The sequence below is a fragment of the Suncus etruscus genome, chromosome 17, assembly GCF_024139225.1.
Source record: "Suncus etruscus isolate mSunEtr1 chromosome 17, mSunEtr1.pri.cur, whole genome shotgun sequence".
NCBI lineage: Eukaryota > Metazoa > Chordata > Mammalia > Eulipotyphla > Soricidae > Suncus > Suncus etruscus.
The window spans coordinates 21642819-21660869 of NC_064864.1; the positions used below are offsets into that span (position 1 = coordinate 21642819).

The 18051-nt window shown below is 51.2% G+C and overlaps 1 protein-coding gene, 1 long non-coding RNA gene and 1 other non-coding gene across 3 annotated transcripts in view; 1 reads left to right on the forward strand and 2 right to left on the reverse strand.

The window, feature by feature from the left end:
* Positions 1 to 273: 273 nt before the first annotated feature.
* The window catches only part of KLHL22 (kelch like family member 22), a 35844-nt gene continuing 18066 nt past the window's right edge, over positions 274 to 18051 (reverse strand). The window contains exons 3-7 of the mRNA XM_049764609.1: positions 17265 to 17430; positions 13485 to 14203; positions 8524 to 8716; positions 2792 to 3025; positions 274 to 1129 (exon numbers count right to left, since the gene is read on the reverse strand). Of these exons, the coding sequence (XP_049620566.1) occupies positions 764 to 1129; positions 2792 to 3025; positions 8524 to 8716; positions 13485 to 14203; positions 17265 to 17430 (1678 nt within the window). The 3' untranslated portion in view covers positions 274 to 763. The remainder of the gene's footprint in view (positions 1130 to 2791; positions 3026 to 8523; positions 8717 to 13484; positions 14204 to 17264; positions 17431 to 18051) is intronic.
* LOC125995127 (uncharacterized) lies at positions 1482 to 1958 on the reverse strand. The gene is made up of 2 exons (XR_007490720.1): positions 1778 to 1958; positions 1482 to 1581 (listed from the first exon to the last, which is right to left on the reverse strand). It is a non-coding gene; the product is annotated as an uncharacterized LOC125995127 (long non-coding RNA).
* On the forward strand, positions 10420 to 10561 carry LOC125995219 (U4 spliceosomal RNA). The gene has a single exon (XR_007490775.1). It is a non-coding gene; the product is annotated as a U4 spliceosomal RNA (small nuclear RNA).

Genomic DNA, 18051 nt, shown 5'->3' on the forward strand with positions numbered 1-18051 from the left:
AGGCAGCGTAGCAGAGGTCGCTCTGGCCAGCGCCTGATCACTAACTGGAGCTGTGGGATTGCAGCTCTTTCAGAAACAGTGCTCAGGGCAGGCGTTCCAGATGTGGGCAGGTTTCCAGGACTTCTCGAGTCAGTGCAGGGGTGTGCTCTTCCTCCCAGGGCCACCCTCCCCCTCACACTCCTGACCCTGGAAATTGGTGCTTCCTGCTACAGTAGCAGGGAAAGACAGCGACAGGAAGTGGGGCCACAGTGACAGGAAAACCATTCACACACCTCTTGTAAGACATCATTTATTTAATTTGTCAACAAGGTGGAGTCGGAAGAGACTGCTTCGGGGGAAGGCCAACAGTCGGGCCATGTGGGCCACTGTGTCTTGAAACCTGTGGCAGCTCTTCATCATGGAAGCCTGGTCGCTGGGCAGGCCCACAGCTTGCCCTGTCCCTTACCGCCCTCAGCAGGGGTGTCAAGGGCCTAAGTCCCCCTTTCAAGATGCGGGTCCTTCCTTAGAAGGGCCTGGTTTTTATAAACAGGGTCCATATGGGAAGCTGGGAATCTCAGACAGCTGGTCATGGCTGTCGGGCCCTATAGGGGTGGAGTAGGGGGCAGCAGGCAGAAGGCCAGCACAGAAATCAGAGCCCCACAAACACCTGCTGTGGGGCCCCATGGCAGGAAGTCAGCAAAGAGAGGGAGGGTGGAAAAACGAAAGGGCCACGTACCCTTGGCTAAAGTGCTTTGGTTTGGCCCCTCTGCCACCTGCCCTGGGCCTAGTCCTCACTGGAGTTGTCAAATTCCTCCCAGTCGGACACACTCATCACCTCGGAGGCAAAGTCTGGGTTGGCCTGGCTGTGGTCAGGGGAGCCCCGGTGTGGCTCAAGGAGCAGGGAGCGGGGCAGGGTGAGTACACAGGCGGCCAGACCTGAGATGGAGTTGTCCAGCTGGGGCCCCTCCTCCCAGCAGTCCTTCTCCACGTCATAGATGTGCACGTAACCCGTGCGGCTCCTGCGGTTGTGGGAGCGCCCGCCCAGCACATAGATCCTGTTGTCCAGGACTGCGATGCCAGGCTCGCCGTGCCCTGCTGGGAGCGGGCAGACGGTTGTCCACTGTCCAGAGGTGCAGCTGTAGCAGGCCACCTGCAAAGCCAAGGCCAGAGTAAAGCTGGGTGCCCTGAGGCAGGACTGTAGGACCCTGGGCTCATACGTGGGTTCTGGACCTAGAGATACAGGTTCCTCCACCAGGTCATCCTCATGCTGTTTCCTGTTGGCTCCTCCTGAGGATTCTCAGCCAATCAGGTCAGCAGTTGACCGTGAAGTCTGAGGATTTGGTGCTGCCTGGGCCCTGCAGTGTTGAGAATCACCCAGGCCACCTCAGTGATACCAGGGGGAGCCCAGGGCTGTATCCGGGGGTGCTTGGTAGTTGGAAGACATGTGTGTCTGGGTCAGCCAGGGGACATAGTACTGTAGAGAGCTTGATGCATTTGTTCAGCAGTAATATCGTATTATGGGTGGATGTCTAGTGTGACTCTCTTTTACTATGAACAGAGGTTGTACTGTCTTATAGTAAGGTAATACTTAAAGAAAGTCAACTTCATATTTTTTTTTTTTGGTTTTGGGGCCACACCCTGTGACGCTCAGGGGTTACTCCTGGCTATGCGCTCAGAAGTTGCTCCTGGCTTCTTGGGGGACCATATGGGACGCCGGGGGATGGAACCGCGGTCCGTCCTAGGCTAGCGCAGGCAAGGCAGGCACCTTACCTCCAGCGCCACCGCCCAGCCCCTCGACTTCATATTTTATGTTCCCTCTCCACAGGTAAGCCCTGAACACAGAGCCAATAGGAAGTTCTGAGCACCTCTGGGAGTGGCCCAAAAATCAAAACCAAGCAACCAAGAAACTTCATTAGGACCAGACAGCACACGGGTATAATTCCTGGTGCAGCACTGTTTCCCGAGCAAGGAGCCCCCAGCCCTGCTGCATGTGGTCCCAACACCCTCAAATTTTATTATTCTCCTTAAAAATTGAGATTCTGGGGCCGGAAAGATAGCATGAAAGCAGGGAGTTTGCCTTGCATGTGAAGGATGGTGGTTCGAATTTCGGCATCCCACATGGTCCCCCGAGCCTGCCAGGAGCGATTTCTGAGTGTGGAGCCAGGAGTAACCCCTGAGCACTGCCGGGTGTGACCCAAAAACAAAATAGGGGCTGACTTGCAACACAAAACAAAAAAAAAGTGAGATTCTAGGGCCGGAGCAAAAGCACATCGGTAGGGTATTTGCCTTGCACATGGCCAACCCAGGACAGACCCTGGTTCGAGTCCACGCATCCCATATGGTCCCCTGAGCATGTCAGGGGTGATTTCTGGGTGCAGAGCCAGAAATAACCCCTGAGCAATGCCGGGTGTGACCCAAAAACAAACAAACAAAATTGAGATTCTGTGATTTACAATACTGTTAACAATGGCATCTCCCAACCTCTTAAAAAAAAAAAAAAAGACACACGTTGGGGCCGGAGAGATAGACTATAGTGGATGCCTTGGATGTGGCCAACCTAGGTTCCAACCTACATTTCAACCCTGGTATCTCATATGGTTCCCTAAGCTCCCCTAAGGGGTGATTCCTAAGTGCAGAGGCATGAGTAACCCCTGAACATTGCTGGATGTGGCCCCCAAATCAAAAACAAAAACAAATAAAAAATTGGAAAACAAATGAATGTAAAAGCACATGTAGTAATTAACTACTGATGAACGGCCCCGGAGAGAGCTAAAGCCCCCTGTGTTGCTCATTTGCTATCGGCCCCACTCACCTGGTGCACATCCCTCCGGTATCCTGCGTCATTGTTGCTGCCCCCAATCACGTACATTTTGTCCAGTAGGGTGGCCATGCCATGCCAGGCCCGTCGCACGGGCCCGTCAGCCAACACTTGCCATGTGTCCGTGCCGGGGTCGTAGCACTGAGTTTCCTTGAGGTAGTCCTCGCCCCGACGGCCACAGGTGATGTACAGCTTTCCTTCCAGCGTGGCACCCGCGTGAGCGTACACCTGGTGAGGTCACAAAGTGGGTGGGGAAGGTGGAGGGGCCCTGGTGAGCGCTGCTTGGTGCCCAATGCTGCCTTGGCAGGTGGGCTTCACCGTGTTACAGACACTCCCTTGACAGCCTCGCAAGGACTAGTCCCGGGCTCTAGACAGACACTGCTCACTCCGCCTTACAGGAGGAAAAACTGAACCAGAGGTGAGTTTTGCTCCCAGTGAGAGATTAGCCTCTGCATCTCAGGCCCCTGCAAGAGACACCTGTGCCGCTGAATGGCTGTCAACCAAAGGGCTGTTACCAGTGCCCCAACCCAAGAGACGAGAGCATCCACTTTAGGAGACCCAGACCCTCTTCCCCTGGCTAGGTGACATGAACCAGTGGATGGATTAAGAGACTAGAAATGGGTGGGTTCTTGATGAGGGCCGCGTGAAGCATACATACACAAAAATCAATGCTACTTCATGAAATTCACAGCTCTTTTTTTTAGGGGGGGGGGTTTGGGCCACACCCGGCAGTGCTCAGGGATTACTCCTGGCAATCTGTTCAGAAATAGCTCCTGGCAGACACGGGGGACCATAGGGGACGATGGGATTTGAACCAACCACCTTAGGTCCTGGGACGGCTGCTTGCAAGACAAACGCCACTGTGCTATCTCTCCAGCCACCCCTTTTCTTCTTTGCATGTACTTTTAGTGCTGTAAATTTTGCCTCTCAGCACACCTTTGGGTCACATCTGGCAGCGCTCAGGGGTTACTAGCGGCTCCACGCTCAGAAATCGCTCCTGGCAGACTCGGGGGACCACATGGGATGCCAGGATTTGAACCACCATCCATCTGCATGCAGGGCAAACGCCTTACCTCCATACTATCTCTCCAGCCCATGCCTTTCATTTTCATTCAGTTCAAGTTTCTAAATTTTGCTTTCGTCTCCTAAGCAGTGCCCACTTCCAGTGAGACTTGGCCAACTGGGTCAAATTGGTCAACGCTAGGACCTGAGCATGCAGAGCTGCTTGGCCCTGTAGGCTAGGGAACACTAGATTACCCCAGAAGTGTTTGGGGGCTACTATGACTATCCCAGCAGTGCCTGAGGAGCCTCTTTCTTTTTTTGGGGGGGGTCACACCCAGCAGCACTCAGGAGTTATTTCTGGCTCTATGCTCAGAAATCGCTCCTGGCAGGCTCGGGGGACCATATGGGATGCCAGGATTCGAACCATGTCCTTCTGCGTCTAAAGCAAATGCCTTACCACTGTGCTATCTCTCCAGCCCCCCCTGAGGGGCCTCTAAGGCTATACTTAGCAGTGCTTGGGAGCTCTGGGCTATTCAGACTCCTGGAATGCTGGAGTCCCATGGCCTACAGAATATGAGCCCCTGAGTCTTGCTCTATCTCCCCAGTCCCAGCTCAAGGTGTTTTTGTTCTGACTGTCTGACCCATGGAGGAGTTTGAAGTGTGTGGTGTATGGCTGGAGAGAAGAAGGCCCACATACACATGCTTTGTATATGCTCAGGTCTGGGTTCGTTCAATTCATGTCTCGGGATGGGCCCCTAATCACCATCAGGAGTATTTTCAGGGGACTGGAGTGAGAGCATAGCAATAGGGTGCTTGCCTTGCATGCAGCCAACCCAGGAAAGACAGGTTCGATTCCTGGCATCCCATCTGGTTCCCTGAGTTGCCAGATCTATTTCTGAGTGCAGAGCCAGAAATAACCTCTGAGCACTGCTGGATATGGTCCCCCCCAAAATAACAAAAAAGAAAATAGAAGGCTGGAGAGATAGCTCAGCGGTAGGATGTTTGCCTTGCATGTAGGTGACCCAGGATGGACCTGGGTTCGATCCTGGTGACTCTTATGGTCCCCCAAGCCAGGAGTGATTTCTGAGCAGGAGTAACCCCTGATCATCACTGGGTGTGGCCAAAAAAAAACCCAAAAACCAAAAAAAGTGTTTCCAGAGCAGAGAGCAAGGAATTGCCCCTTACTACTGGAGTATCATTACCCACTCCAGACACACTCAAAAACAAGTCTTCTCTGAGGCCAGAGTTAGTACAATGGGTAGAACACTTGCCTTGCATACAGCTGACCTAGGTTCAATCCCTACACCCCATATGGTTCCCTGAGCAACCAGCAGGAGTGATCCCTGATTTCAGAGCCAGGAGTAAGCCCTGAGCATCACTGGGTGTGATCCAAAAACCAAAACTACCACAATAAAACCAAACAACCCAAGTCTATTTCTTAGTTTCCAACTGGAGATTTTTCCTGTTAACTTGTTTGTTTTGGGGCCACACTTCGTGGCACACATGGGTTATTCCTGGTTCTATGTTCAGAAATTACTCCTGGCAGTGCTCAGGGAAACCATATGGGATGTTGGAAATCAAACCTGATTGATCACAAGCAAGGCAAACACCCTCCCCACTGTGGTATCCCTCCACCCCCTCCTGTTAATATTTTTGCTAGTGAATTCTAGTTTGAGTTCATTCTGATAAACATATTAGTGTGATTATTTTTATCCAATTTAAAATTTTCTAACTTTGGAGGGCTGGAAAGATAGCATGGAGGTAGGGTGTTTGCCTTGCATGCAGAAGGACAGTGATTCAAATCCTGGCATCCCATATAGTCCCCCAAGCCTGCCAGGGGCAATTTTTGAGCATAGAGTCAGGAGTAACCCCTGCGCACTGCCGGGGATGACCCAAAAACCAAAAAATAAAATAAAATAAATGTCTAACTTTGGAGCGTTAGTACAGCAGGCAAAGCGTTTGGCTTGCATGCAGCTGATCAGGGTTTGATCCCAGTACCACCTATGATCCCCCAAGTCCCACCTGAGGTTACTCCTGCAGAAAAGCCCAGAGGCAGCTGGCTCTTGCCTGCTGTTGAGGTAGAAAGGAACCCATGTTCCACCTCCTGGTATGGATGTTGGGGGCAGTCACCAGTTCTTATTGATGCCACACTGGAAGGAATCTTGTCCTGACAAGCAGAAGGACATGATACAGGGAGGAGACCATAGAAACACCTCTCCTGTGGGTCTCTACACTGGCAATGTGAATGTCTTCTCATACTCTGTAGACACATTAGGTGTCCTGAGGATGTTGCAATCTGCCCACTCTGGGACTTGATCTCCGGAATTTCTCCTTATAGTGCTCAGGGGATCATATGGGATGCCAGGGATCGAACTCAGATCAGCTGCATACAAGGCAAGCGCCCTGCTTGCTGTCCTATCACTCTGGCCCATCTCTTCTCTTCTATGTCCAAGCCCATAAGCTTCTCCTCAGTGAGCAGCTCGGCCACTGGAACTCTGTTTTCCAGGATCTTTCCTTTTCATTCCTTCCCTAATGCTTGGCCTGCTAGCAAGTCCACTCAATTTACTTCCACACTATACCTCAAGTCTCCCATTGTCTTCTTCTCCACAGTGTCCTCAACAACATATACCCTGCACCCCAACCACCCAATACTCTACTGCTCCTCTAAATCCTGTTCTCTCCACAAACGTGATCCACAGCTGCTCTTTCTGAGAATAAACTCTGAAGTCAGATTCCAGCTACTCTCTCTCCAAAAGGCCACCACCTCCCTTTAGATCTCGATATAACTGGTCACACTCAGCTGCACCTTCCCCAAGTTTACTGAGATTCACCTTGCTGGGTCCCTTCCTCAGATAATTGTGTGTATGTGTTGTAGGTAAACTGAGTCATACCCAGCAGTGCTCAGAAACTATGCATGGCTCTGTACTCGGATGAAATGCCTGGGAATGAACTGGGTCAGTACTAGTGGCCGCATAAAAGGCAAGTGCTTTACCTCCAGTATTATTATTATTATTATTATTATTATTATTATTATTATTAATTATTTAGTTAGTTATTTTGGTTTTTGGGTCACACCCAGCAGCACTCAGGGGTTACTCCTGGCTCTATGCTCTCCTGGCAGGCTCGGGGGACCATATGGGACACCAGGATTCGAACCAATGACCCTCTGCATGAAAGGCAAACGCCTTACCTCCGTGCTATTTCTCCAGCCCCTTACCTCCAGTATTATGTCCTTGGATATTCTTTTTGCTTTCTGGGTCACACTGAACAGTGCTCAGGATTTACTCTTGGATGTGTGTCTGGGCTCATTCCTGGAGGGGCTCAGAGGCCCATACAGGTGTCAGGACGGAACCTAGGTTGACTATCTGCAAGGTAAGTGCTCAATCTCTGTATCATATTGCTCCAGCCTTCCTGGGGCCTTCTTTAACTTTCTCCGTTGCACTTACCACAATTTGCAGTGACTCTGATTTGTGTAGTGGTCAAAAGAGGTACCACCATCTAGGCTGTTAGCACGACGAAGTTTAAACTTCTCTCATCTTTTGTCCCAGTGGATCTCTAGGACTGGGAATAGGAGATGCTAAAGCCGTTGCTGGCTGACAGGACTGATCCTGGGGATGCAAACTGAAGGCCAAGGCTGCCGCCCCGTGGCCATCCATAGAACTGCAGCTCCCCCACTGAGCCCCCCTAAACCCACTCAAGACCCAGGAGCACTGTCTGTGAGCTCCCACCCACCAGATTTTAGGATGGCCCACTCTCAGTGAATGAACACACCTCTGAAAGGGCTTCCTTTCCCCAATAAAGTTTCCAACGGTGGCCAAGTTTGGGGATCCTGCTGACCTTAAAGGATGGACTGAGTAGAGGAGCTGTCACACGTAATTTCACACCCTGGAGTTCAAGTCTCAGACCCCATGGGGCTGGAAGCATAGTTGGGGAGAGGGTAGGTGGGAAGCAGTCAGAAGGGTAAGGTTCTTAGAGGTCCAGAGCTGCTCCAGAAGGGCTTCCAGTGGGCCTCACTCTCTTGCTCTGGGAAGCTAGATCTAGCATAAGCCCCACAATCAGCAGTCTGGGTTCTAGCAGAGTTTACACTGCTTCTTACAGACTGGGGAAGCAGGATGTGAGGAACTGGGACGGTAGGCTTAGCCTTGCCCCAGAGTCTCATGTTTAGTTTGGGGGCCCCAGAGACCCTCACCAAAGCCAAAGATGACACAGAGACACCTCCCTGAAGAATGAACCTCCCTTTGCTGAATGAAATGGATTTTAAATATCTTCACGTTGGAATGTATCAAGGTATTGTGGGGTTTTGTTATGTTTTGGCTTTGGTTTGGTTTCTGGGCCACACACAGCAGTACTCAGGGTTTATTCCTGGCTCTGAGCTCAGGAGACTATATGGGGTGCCAAGGATTGAACCCAGGGTGGCTGCGTGTAAGCTAAGTACCATTGTACTATTACTCTGCCCCAACAGGTACAACGAGCAGTGTGGGACTTCGTAAGAACTGTCTGATGAACAGAAACTCTCAAGTGATCTTGGTTTCTTAAAGGTGTTCACCTGTGGACAGGGCCCAGTGCCACTTAGCAGGGTTCAAGCAGCTTTCTGGAAACCAAGGAGGTATGACCCCAAGTGTCAGCCTGGACACCTTCAGAGGCACGTCTCTCCTCATGCCACCTCCCACCCCCCACCTTCTGAAAGCAAAAAGGCCCCACTCAGAGGGGAAAGGCCCCCTCACCTCCCTCTGTAGCGGGGCCACGTAGGTCCACAGGTTAGTGGCAGGGTCGTAGCACTCCACGGTGCTGAGGTCGTTGTGGTAGTCACGGCCGGCCACAGCGTAGATGCGCCCATCCACAACACACACGCATAGATCTGCGTGCTCCTGCTGCAGAGACTGGATCTGGAACCAGCGATTGTGCCTCGGGTCGTACCTTTGGGGGACACGAGGAGAGAGCGTGTCATTAACAGGAGAGAGGTTACCTGGGGCCCCTCGCTCTTGCTCCATCCACCTCACACACACATACCTAGTCAAGAGCTGCCCCCAAGAGGAACACATCCTGGCCAGTGATCATCCCTTCTCCTCTAGCCAACGCCCAACCCTGTGGTCAGCGGAGGCTTGTCCTTCAGCTTCCTGACCTCTAGCGGGCCTCTGTCTACTTCTCAAAGACCCCCTGCCAGTGCTGGGCAGTGTAGACGGGCTGTGTGGGGCTCAGGAGAGGAGGTTGAGGAGGGGCCAGCAGTTGTCCAGCTCCTTCCACTGTCAACAAAGCCAGGCGCAGTTCATGTTCTAAGCACAGGTGGCTCACACTCTCCCAAACTGCTGCCTTCCAACTCGACCACCAAATTCATCTAAGCCCCCTCACTTGCCTGCTCCTGAACAGACTGCCTTGGTCCCTCTGTGCCAGGTGCCATCCTCACCTGCAAAGCTATGCACACATCAAGTCCTTAGACCTTCAGCAGGACCCATCCTTGTGCACACCCACACCCACTTCTTTTGTACTGCATCCTTGGCCCAGCTCACCACATTTTGAAGCCTCTTCACCCGTATCTCCCTCTCAATCCCCAAGACTGGTGCTCTGGGGGGACCAAGTGGAGAGAACTCGCAGGTAGGGATGCTACTTGAGTCAATTTGGATGATCACAGAGCTCCGAGGGGCCAAACCTTTCTCCTGACCTGTCAGGGCCTTTCCTAGGCACCCACCTGGGTATCCCATCTGAGCTCCTGCTTCTGCAACTTCATTACCATTGTTACTATTCTTTTTTTTTTTTTTTTTTTTTTTTTGGTTTTTGGGCCACACCCTGTGACGCTCAGGGGTTACTCCTGGCTATGCGCTCAGAAGTTGCTCCTGGCTTCTTGGGGGACCATATGGGACGCCGGGGGATCGAACCTCGGTCCGTCCTAGGCTAGCGCAGGCAAGGCAGGCACCTTACCTCCAGCGCCACCGCCCGGCCCTACTATTCTTTTATTTTTGGTTTTTGGGTCACACCTTGCAGCACCCCTGAGCACTGGTAGGTATGGCCCCAAAATCCAAAAAAAAAAAAAAAAAATCAGCTGAGGGTACAAGTCAATACTGAGCAGCCCATGTGCCAGGAGGTGGTACAAAAGCAACGTGGGTGGGTAAAAGAAGTTGCCTTGAATGCTGCTAATTCTCGTTCAATCCTCCACACCCCATATGGTCATGTAAACACAAGAGCCAGGACTAAGTTTGAGCATTACAGAATATGGCCCAACACCCTGCCCTCCAGGAAAAAAGAAAAGCAATATGGGTGATACACATGCAATCAGAAAAAGAGAAACGGACCAACATCGTAGCACAGTAGGTAAGGCATTTATCTTGCAGGTGGCCAACCAGCATGTGATCTCTAGCATCCCATATGGTTCCAAAAGCCTGCCAGGAGTGATTTCTGAGTGCAAAGCCAGCAGTAACCCGAGTGCCGTCAGGTGTGACCCCCAAACAAGCAAACTGGAGTGACAGCACAGCAGGAAGGGCATTTGTCTTGCATGTGGTCAACCCAGGTTGGATCCCTCGTATCCGATAGGGTTGCCCCAGCCTGCCAGGAGTGATTTCTGAGGCCAGAGCCAAGAGTAACTAGAGCGTCGCCAAGTGTGCCCCCCTCAAAAAAAAATTAAGAGAAGCTTTGTGCAGTGGCAGTATCATCGCCAATGAGGTTTATCCGAGGCATGATTACCACTAATTGAAAATAAAGAAACACTTGTACACTGGAGACAAATACAATTTGCTCTAAGACGGGAAGCTTTGTATGCAGCTTCTGTTCCAACACTTCGATTTAGACCCTGTAACTCCCTAACTCACAAATGGAAATCCTCCCTGAACTGCTTGCTATAACTTGTTTAACTGGCCAGAGATTGGAGCTCAGAGAACAACAAGCTGTGCTATTTTCCTAGGGAAGATCCCTGTCAGAAAAAAAAAAAAAAAATCAAAACATTTGCTTTTTGTGGCCGGCAAGGTGGCGCTAGAGGTAAGGTGTCTGCCTTGCAAGCGCTAGCTAAGGAAGGACCACGGTTGGATCCCTAGGCGTCCCATATGGACCCCCCAAGCCAGGGGCAATTTCTGAGCGCTTAGCCAGGAGTAACCCCTGAGCATCATACGGGTGTGGCCAAAAAAAAAAATTTGTTTTTTGGGGGGCCTGAGATACAATGGAGGTAAGGCGTTTGCCTTGCATGCAGGACAGTGGTTCAAATCCCGGCATCCCATATGGTCCCCCAAGCCTGCCAGGAGTGATTTCTGAGTGTAGAGCTAGGAGGAACTCCTGAGAGCTGCTAAGTGTGACCCAAAAACAAAACAAAACAAAACAAAAAAAACATTTGTTTTCTTAGGGCTGGAGCAATAGTACAGCAGTAAGGCATTTGCCTTGTACTCAGCCAACACAGGACCAACCCCAGTTCAAATTCTGGCATCCCATATGGTCCTCGAGCCTGCAAGGAGCAAATTCTGGGCACAGAGCCAGGAGTAACCCCTGAGTGTCACCAGGTGTGACCCAAAATCCAAAACATTTATTTTCTTATATTCTGAGAAATTGATTGTAGATGGGTGAGCCAGGAGAGCAGCAAGAAAGGAAGAAAAAAACTATGTTTTGTTGATTTGGGGGCCACTCACAGCAGTGTTCAGGGCTTACTCCTGGTTCTGAGATCAGGGATCACTCCTAGTGGGCTCAGGGGACCCAAGTCAGCCAAGTGCAAGGCAAGTGCTCTACCGACTTGTCTATCATTCTGGCCCTGAACAAGTTTTTGTTGCTGGCTTTTGAGTCACAACAAGCAGTGCTCAAGGGTTCCTCCTGGCTCTGTCCTCAGAAATCCTACTCAAGAATTAACTCCTGGGCCCGGAGAGATAGCACAGCGGCATTTGCCTTGCAAGCAGCCCATCCAGGACCAAAGGTGGTTGGTTTGAATCCCGGTGTCCCATATGGTCCCCCGTGCCTGCCAGGAGCTATTTCTGAGCAGACAGCCAGGAGTAACCCCTGAGCATCGCCGGGTGTGGCCCAAAAACCAAAAAAAAAAAAAAAAAAAAAGAATTAACTCCTGGGACCAGAGAAATAGCACAGAGTTTAGACGTTTGCCTTGTACGCGGCTGACCCAGGATAGACCAGGGTTTGATTCCTGGCATCCCATATGGTCCCCCAAGCCTGCCATGAGCCATTTCTGAACAGAGCCAGGAGTAACTCCTGAGCATAGCTTGGTATGGCCCCCTCAAAAAAAAAAATTAACTCCTGGTGGCACTTGGGGGAACCATATGGAATGCTGGGGATCTAATCAGGTTGGCTGCATGCACAGCCAACTCTACCTATGGTACTATCGCTCCATGCCCCATTCAGATTAATATCTACCTGGCAGTTTTAAGAGTCTACAGGAGGGCCGGTGTGGTGGCACTAGAGGTAAGGTGTCTGCCTTGCCAGCGCTAGCCTAGGACAGACCGTGGTTAGATCCCCTGGCGTCCCATATGGTCCCCCAAGCCAGGAGCGACTTTTGAGCGCATATCCAGGAGTAACCCCTGAGCGTCACCGGGTTTGACCCAAAAAAAAAAAAAAAGTCTACGGGAAAATTGGGGAGAAGACTTAAAGAGCTGGGGCACAGGCTCTGTACATGGGAGGCCCAGGTTCTTGTACAAGCACTGCACAGCACCCCAAACCACTGGAAGAGACCACCAGGTACTGAACATGAACTCGAGACCAGGAATAGCCCCCAAGCAAGGAAAGTTAAAGAAAGTTACTCTTGGGACCGGAGAGATAGCATGGAGGTAAGGTGTTTGCCTTTCATGCAGGAGGTCATTGGTTCGAATCCCGGCGCCCCATATGGTCCCCCGTGCCTGCCAGGAGCAATTTCTGAGCCTGGAGCCAGGAATAACCCCTGAGCACTGCCGGGTGTGACCCAAAAACCACACAGAAAAAAAAAAAAAAAAAAGAAAGTTACTCTAAGGTTGACAGATCCCTGGCTCCACTTATGCTGCACTTGGCCCCTCAGTGAGTGTCCCACCAAACCTAACTGCCTCAAGAACCTTCCTGGCTCAAGTGTGAGGTGCCATCACTGCTGATGAGGACTGAAGACCACCTTTTCCAGAGTCCAGCTTGGGCCACCCAGAAGGTGGAACTGATGTGACCTGATAGTTGCACCCACTCCAGTCACAGTGAAAATCCAAACTGCTAGGACCAGAGAGATAGCACAGCGGTACGGTGTTTGCCTTGCATGCGGCCGATCCGGGAGGGACTCAGTTCGACTCCTGGTATCCCCATAAGGCCCCCCATTCTGCCAGGAGTGATTTCTGAGCACAGAGCCAGGAGTAACCTCTGAGTGCTGCTGGGTGTGACCACAAAACCAATCAATCAATCCATCAATAAAAAAAAAAAAAAAGAAGGGCCCGGAGAGATAGCACAGCGGCGTTTGCCTTGCAAGCAGCCGATCCAGGACCAAAGGTGGTTGGTTCGAATCCCGGTGTCCCATATGGTACCCCGTGCCTGCCAGGAGCGATTTCTGAGCAGACAGCCAGGAGTAACCCCTGAGCACCACCGGGTGTGACCCAAAAACCAAAAAAAAAAAAAGAAAAGAAAAGAAAATCCAAACTGCTGCTGCCCAAGAGGATGTGGCCCTGCCAGACCCAGTTTTGGCCCAGTCCTTTAAAACCGAGGACCCCCCTCCCATTGCAGGGTCACCCCAGACCAAGTAACAGTCGTGGTCCCTTCCTACCTCCAACACCGGGACTCAGCTCGGAAGCCTTGAACGTTGTTGTCGCCCCCAATCAGGTACACAAAGTTGTTGAGAACCGCTATGCCCTGGTTGGACATGCGGGGGACGAAGGAGGCGGTGAAGTGCTTCCACTCCCCCAGCAGGGGATTCAGGTACTTGGCCTGGTCACTGAGCACCGTGGATGGGGTGGAGTGGATGCCCCCAAAGCCCACCACACACTGGAAGTCCGAGCGCAGTGCTGTTTGTGGGCCCTGCAGGCTGGGCTGCAGGCTTTCGTTCTGGTGGTACAGGAGGGCACTGGCTATCTTATCCCGCAACAGACTGGGCTCCAATTTGTCGTGCAGCCGCTGGAGCACCTCAGCCTCCATCAGGGGGAAGCGCACCGTCTCCAGGAGCTTAGGGGACTCGAGCAGGGAGATCTGGTCCGCCTGTACCTGCTCCGGGGTGTAGTGGTAGAGCAAGACGCCTTCGTACACCTCCGTCTCGCAGGACACCTCCAGGCGGTTGCTGCTGAGGAGAGAGTAGACCTTCTCCAGGGGGAGCTGGCGGTACTTTTCAGTCCGAGAAAAGGCCAGGAAGTTCTTGAGGATGTATGTGTCCAGCTGCTCCGTCAGGCGGCTGAGGTCAAACAGCTCTGCCAGCCGGTACACGTCCAGAATGTTCTCCTCGTCGACCCAGGACATGAGGAAGTCACAGCAGAAGTGGATGATTTCTGGGATCTGCCGAGAGAAGGCAAACTGTTCTGACCTGAACAGGGAGGGCAGGATGGGCCACCCATGACCTCTGTGACTTTCAGTTACAGCCCACATCCCTTCCGCCAGCCCCAACTTTTCTAGCTCGGAAGCCTGGTGGACCCACATTTCCCCAGCATGAGAAAATCCACAGGGCGGGCTGGAGAGATAGCATGGAGGTAAGGCGTTTGCCTTTTATGCAGAAGGTTATTGGTTCAAATCCCAGCATCCCCTATGGTCCTTTGAGCCTGCCAGGAGCAATTTCTGAGCGTGAAGCCAGGAGTAACCCCTGAGCGCTGCCGGGTGTGACCTAAAAACCAAAAGCCAAAACAAAACAAGAAAATCCACAGGGCAACCTGACAGCTAGGCTAGGGAGGGATCTGCGGGACATTTTCCATCTCTTTGCACTTCAGTTCTCTCCTCCATAAAACTGGAGTAAAGGAGGGACCAGGGTGAAAGTACAGCAGGTAGAACACTTGCTTTGCACGCTGCCTGACATAGGTTCACTCCCCTGTACTACTTTAAGATTCCTAAAGCTGACCAGGAGTGATTCCTAATGATAAAACCAGTAGTAAGCCCTGAGCACAGCTGAGTGGACAATCCCCCTCAAAAAATTTTTAAAATAATGGGGGCCGGAGAGATAGCATGGAGATAAAGCGTTTGCCTTTCATGCAGGACAGTAGTTCGAATTCCAGCATCCCATATGGTCCCCTGTGCCTGCCAGGAGCGATTTCTGAGTATAGAGCCAGGAGTAACCCCTGAGCACTGCCGGGTGTGACCCAAACTCCCCCCAAAAAAATAAATAAACAACCTTGGGGGCTGGAGAGATAGCATGGAGATAGGACATTTGCCTTGCATGCAGAAGGGCAGTGGTTCAAATCCCAGCATCCCATATGGTCCCCCAAGCCTGCCAGGAGCAATTCTGAGTGTAGATCCAGGAGTGACCTCTGAGGGCTGCTGGGTGTGACCCAAAAACAAACAAACAAAAAAAGCAAAAAAAAAAAAAAAAACCAAAACATTACAATGTCATAGACTAGGAAAATAAAGACCAAGTTTTGGGCAAGAGGAGGCAGATGGCCTTGTGTGGTCCCTGTAAAAACATGCTCCTTCCTGTCCTTGGGGACCCCCTCCTACCTCTCCCCAATTTAGAGAACAAAAATTGCATTTTTACAGGGGACCCAGTGTGCTCAATCTGGCTGGATTTCAGACCCTGGTCTTGGGGGATAAGAGGCAGATTCTGACTTTGTTTTTTTGGGGTTTTTTTGGTTTTTTCGGGCCACACACATTTGATGCTCAGGGGTTACTCCTGGCTAAGGCTCAGAAATTGCCCCTGGCTTGGGGGGACCATATGCTTGCAAGGCAGACACCTTACCTCTAGCGCCACCCCACCGACCCCCAGATTCTGACTTTGAACCTTCAGAATATGGGAGACAAACCAGTAATGATCACTAACTTTTTTTTTTTTTTTTTTGATTTTTGGGTCACACCTGGCAATGCTCAGGGGTTCCTCCTGGCTCTACACTCAGAAATCGCTCCTGGCAGGCTCAGGGGACTGTATGGAATACTGGGATTCGAACCACTATCCTTCCGTACTATCTCTCCGGCCCCTGATCACTGACTTTTTTGTTTGTTTGTTTTTTTGTTTTTTGGGGGGGTCACACCCGGCAGTGCTCAAGGGTTACTCCTGGCTCTATACTCAGAAATTGCTCCTGGCAAGCTCAGGGGACCATATGTGATGCCTGGATTTGAACCATCGACCTTCTGCATGAGAGGCAAAGCCTTACCTCCATGTTATCTCTCCAGCCCCTGATTACTGACTCTTAACAGAGAACAGGATGTGGTGTGGTGTGACCTTGACACCATTGTGCTGATTAAAATTTACTTTAAAAGCAACATTGTTGGTGGAATTAGTGATGGAACAGCAACATTGTGTAGAATTTCAGTATGTTAAACCAAAACCAAATCAGTCAGAGCTGCTCAGGTACAGTGGTGTCCCCCTCCCCGGTGTTTCTCTCCCTCTAATGTTTGGTCCCTGCAGGGAGGCCAGAGACACTGAGGAGCTGTATCTCTGTAGGAATTGCAGTGCATGTCAGGGCTGAATGGTAGGGAGAAAGAAGTGGAGTTTGGGAGGATGGTTGGCAGGGTCATTGCAGGGTCCAACAGGGAAAAAAATGGAGAGAACAAAACAGATAGAAGGGCTCAAGGACAGGCTAGGGCAATAGTATAGTAGGAGGGTACTTGCCTTGCACAGGCCAACCAGGATTCGATTCCGGCATACTAATCCTGAGCCTATCAGGAGTAATTCCTGAGTACAGAGCCAGGAGTGAGCCCTGAGCAATGCCAGGTATGGTTGCCAAAAAGAAGGGTTCATGGACCATATGGTGCCCAGGAAGCATGATAGAGGTGCCAGACTCAGCTGCAGAGGATCTTGGGTGGCTGAATATTGGAGGGAAGAGGCTCGAGGTCAGAGACAAATGAGGGTTATTAAAGCAACCATGTCAGGGATGCAAAGTTATTTCTGACTAGAGGCTGAGGAGATGGATCCAAGAGCAGGAGCATTTGAGCCTCTCAACTGTATGGACCCTGAGCATCATTGGGCATAACTCTGAGCACTGCGAGGTATGGCCAAAAACAAAACAAAGACTACTCCAGCACAATTCCACAGACTGTTAGTGGGAACATAGAATGCCTGCTCTCTGTCTCTCTCTCTGTCTCTCTCTGTCTCTCTCTCACACACACACACACACACACACACACACACACACACACACACATTCTCTCTGATCACTCACACTCTCTCAAGCACATGTACACATGGCCTTCAAGCCAATCCCCTGTTCCTATGTGGAGGAAGACTTGGCAGAAGGGAAGGAATGAGCAGAGAAGCAGAGGGCAAAGATATAGGAAAAATCTGGGCTGGAGGAAGTGGGTCCTTCTGGCAGTTCTGCAGAACTCCTACCCTGTGCTGTCTTCTGCGGTCCCACGGGACTCTTGCAGAAGGAACATTCCAGCTGCCCATGGGTCAACCTGTCAAACAGGCAAACCTAACCTGAAGTTGGCAGGCAGCAACCAGCGTCTCCTGAACATTGCTCAAGCTGAGCTCTAGCTCCGAGGTGTAGATGAAGTGCAGGATCTGGCACATGGCATTATAGGACACGCCGTGGATCAGGACCTCTTCCTGCTCCATCTCCTTCAGGCCCCCAGCAAACATCCCTCTGAAAAGTGAAGACAAGACGAAAAAAAATTATACCAGATGAAGTGCCAACCCTGGCCAAAGAAAGGGAGAGCATCTGGCCAAGAGGATTGGTGTGGCAGCCATGTGTCCAAGCCATCAATCAGTGCAGATAAGGCAACCCAGAGTTCCTGGCCAGGCTTGGGCAGCCATCCCGAGACCCTGTCTCCAGATACTTCAGAGAGTTATGAGAGAAGCAGTGAATTAGTAGGAAATGAGAAAGAAAAAGCCACTGGACATAATGGAGTGCTTATGTAAATGCCAGGGAGCAAATTCAAAGAGCAGAAGGAGTTATAGTGAAGCAAAGAGGCTGCAGTGGTCAAGCTAGGGAGGTAGATGAACAAAAGGTATCTCAGACGATGAAGACACTGGGAGGAGACACTGCACATACGGTGCCTGGCTACAGAGCAATGAGCCTCCTTTTCTAGAGAACTAAGAGGGGGCCTTGCACCAACCAGGAGATGATACTGCAGGTGGAGATGGTCTCACATGTCTTGGGACAAAGATGAGCCCACAAGGAAGCAAGGGTGAGGAATGAGCAGAGAGAGTGAGATGGGGCCAGATCTTTTGAGTCCTAGGACAGGGGAAAGAGTCTAGACCAAAA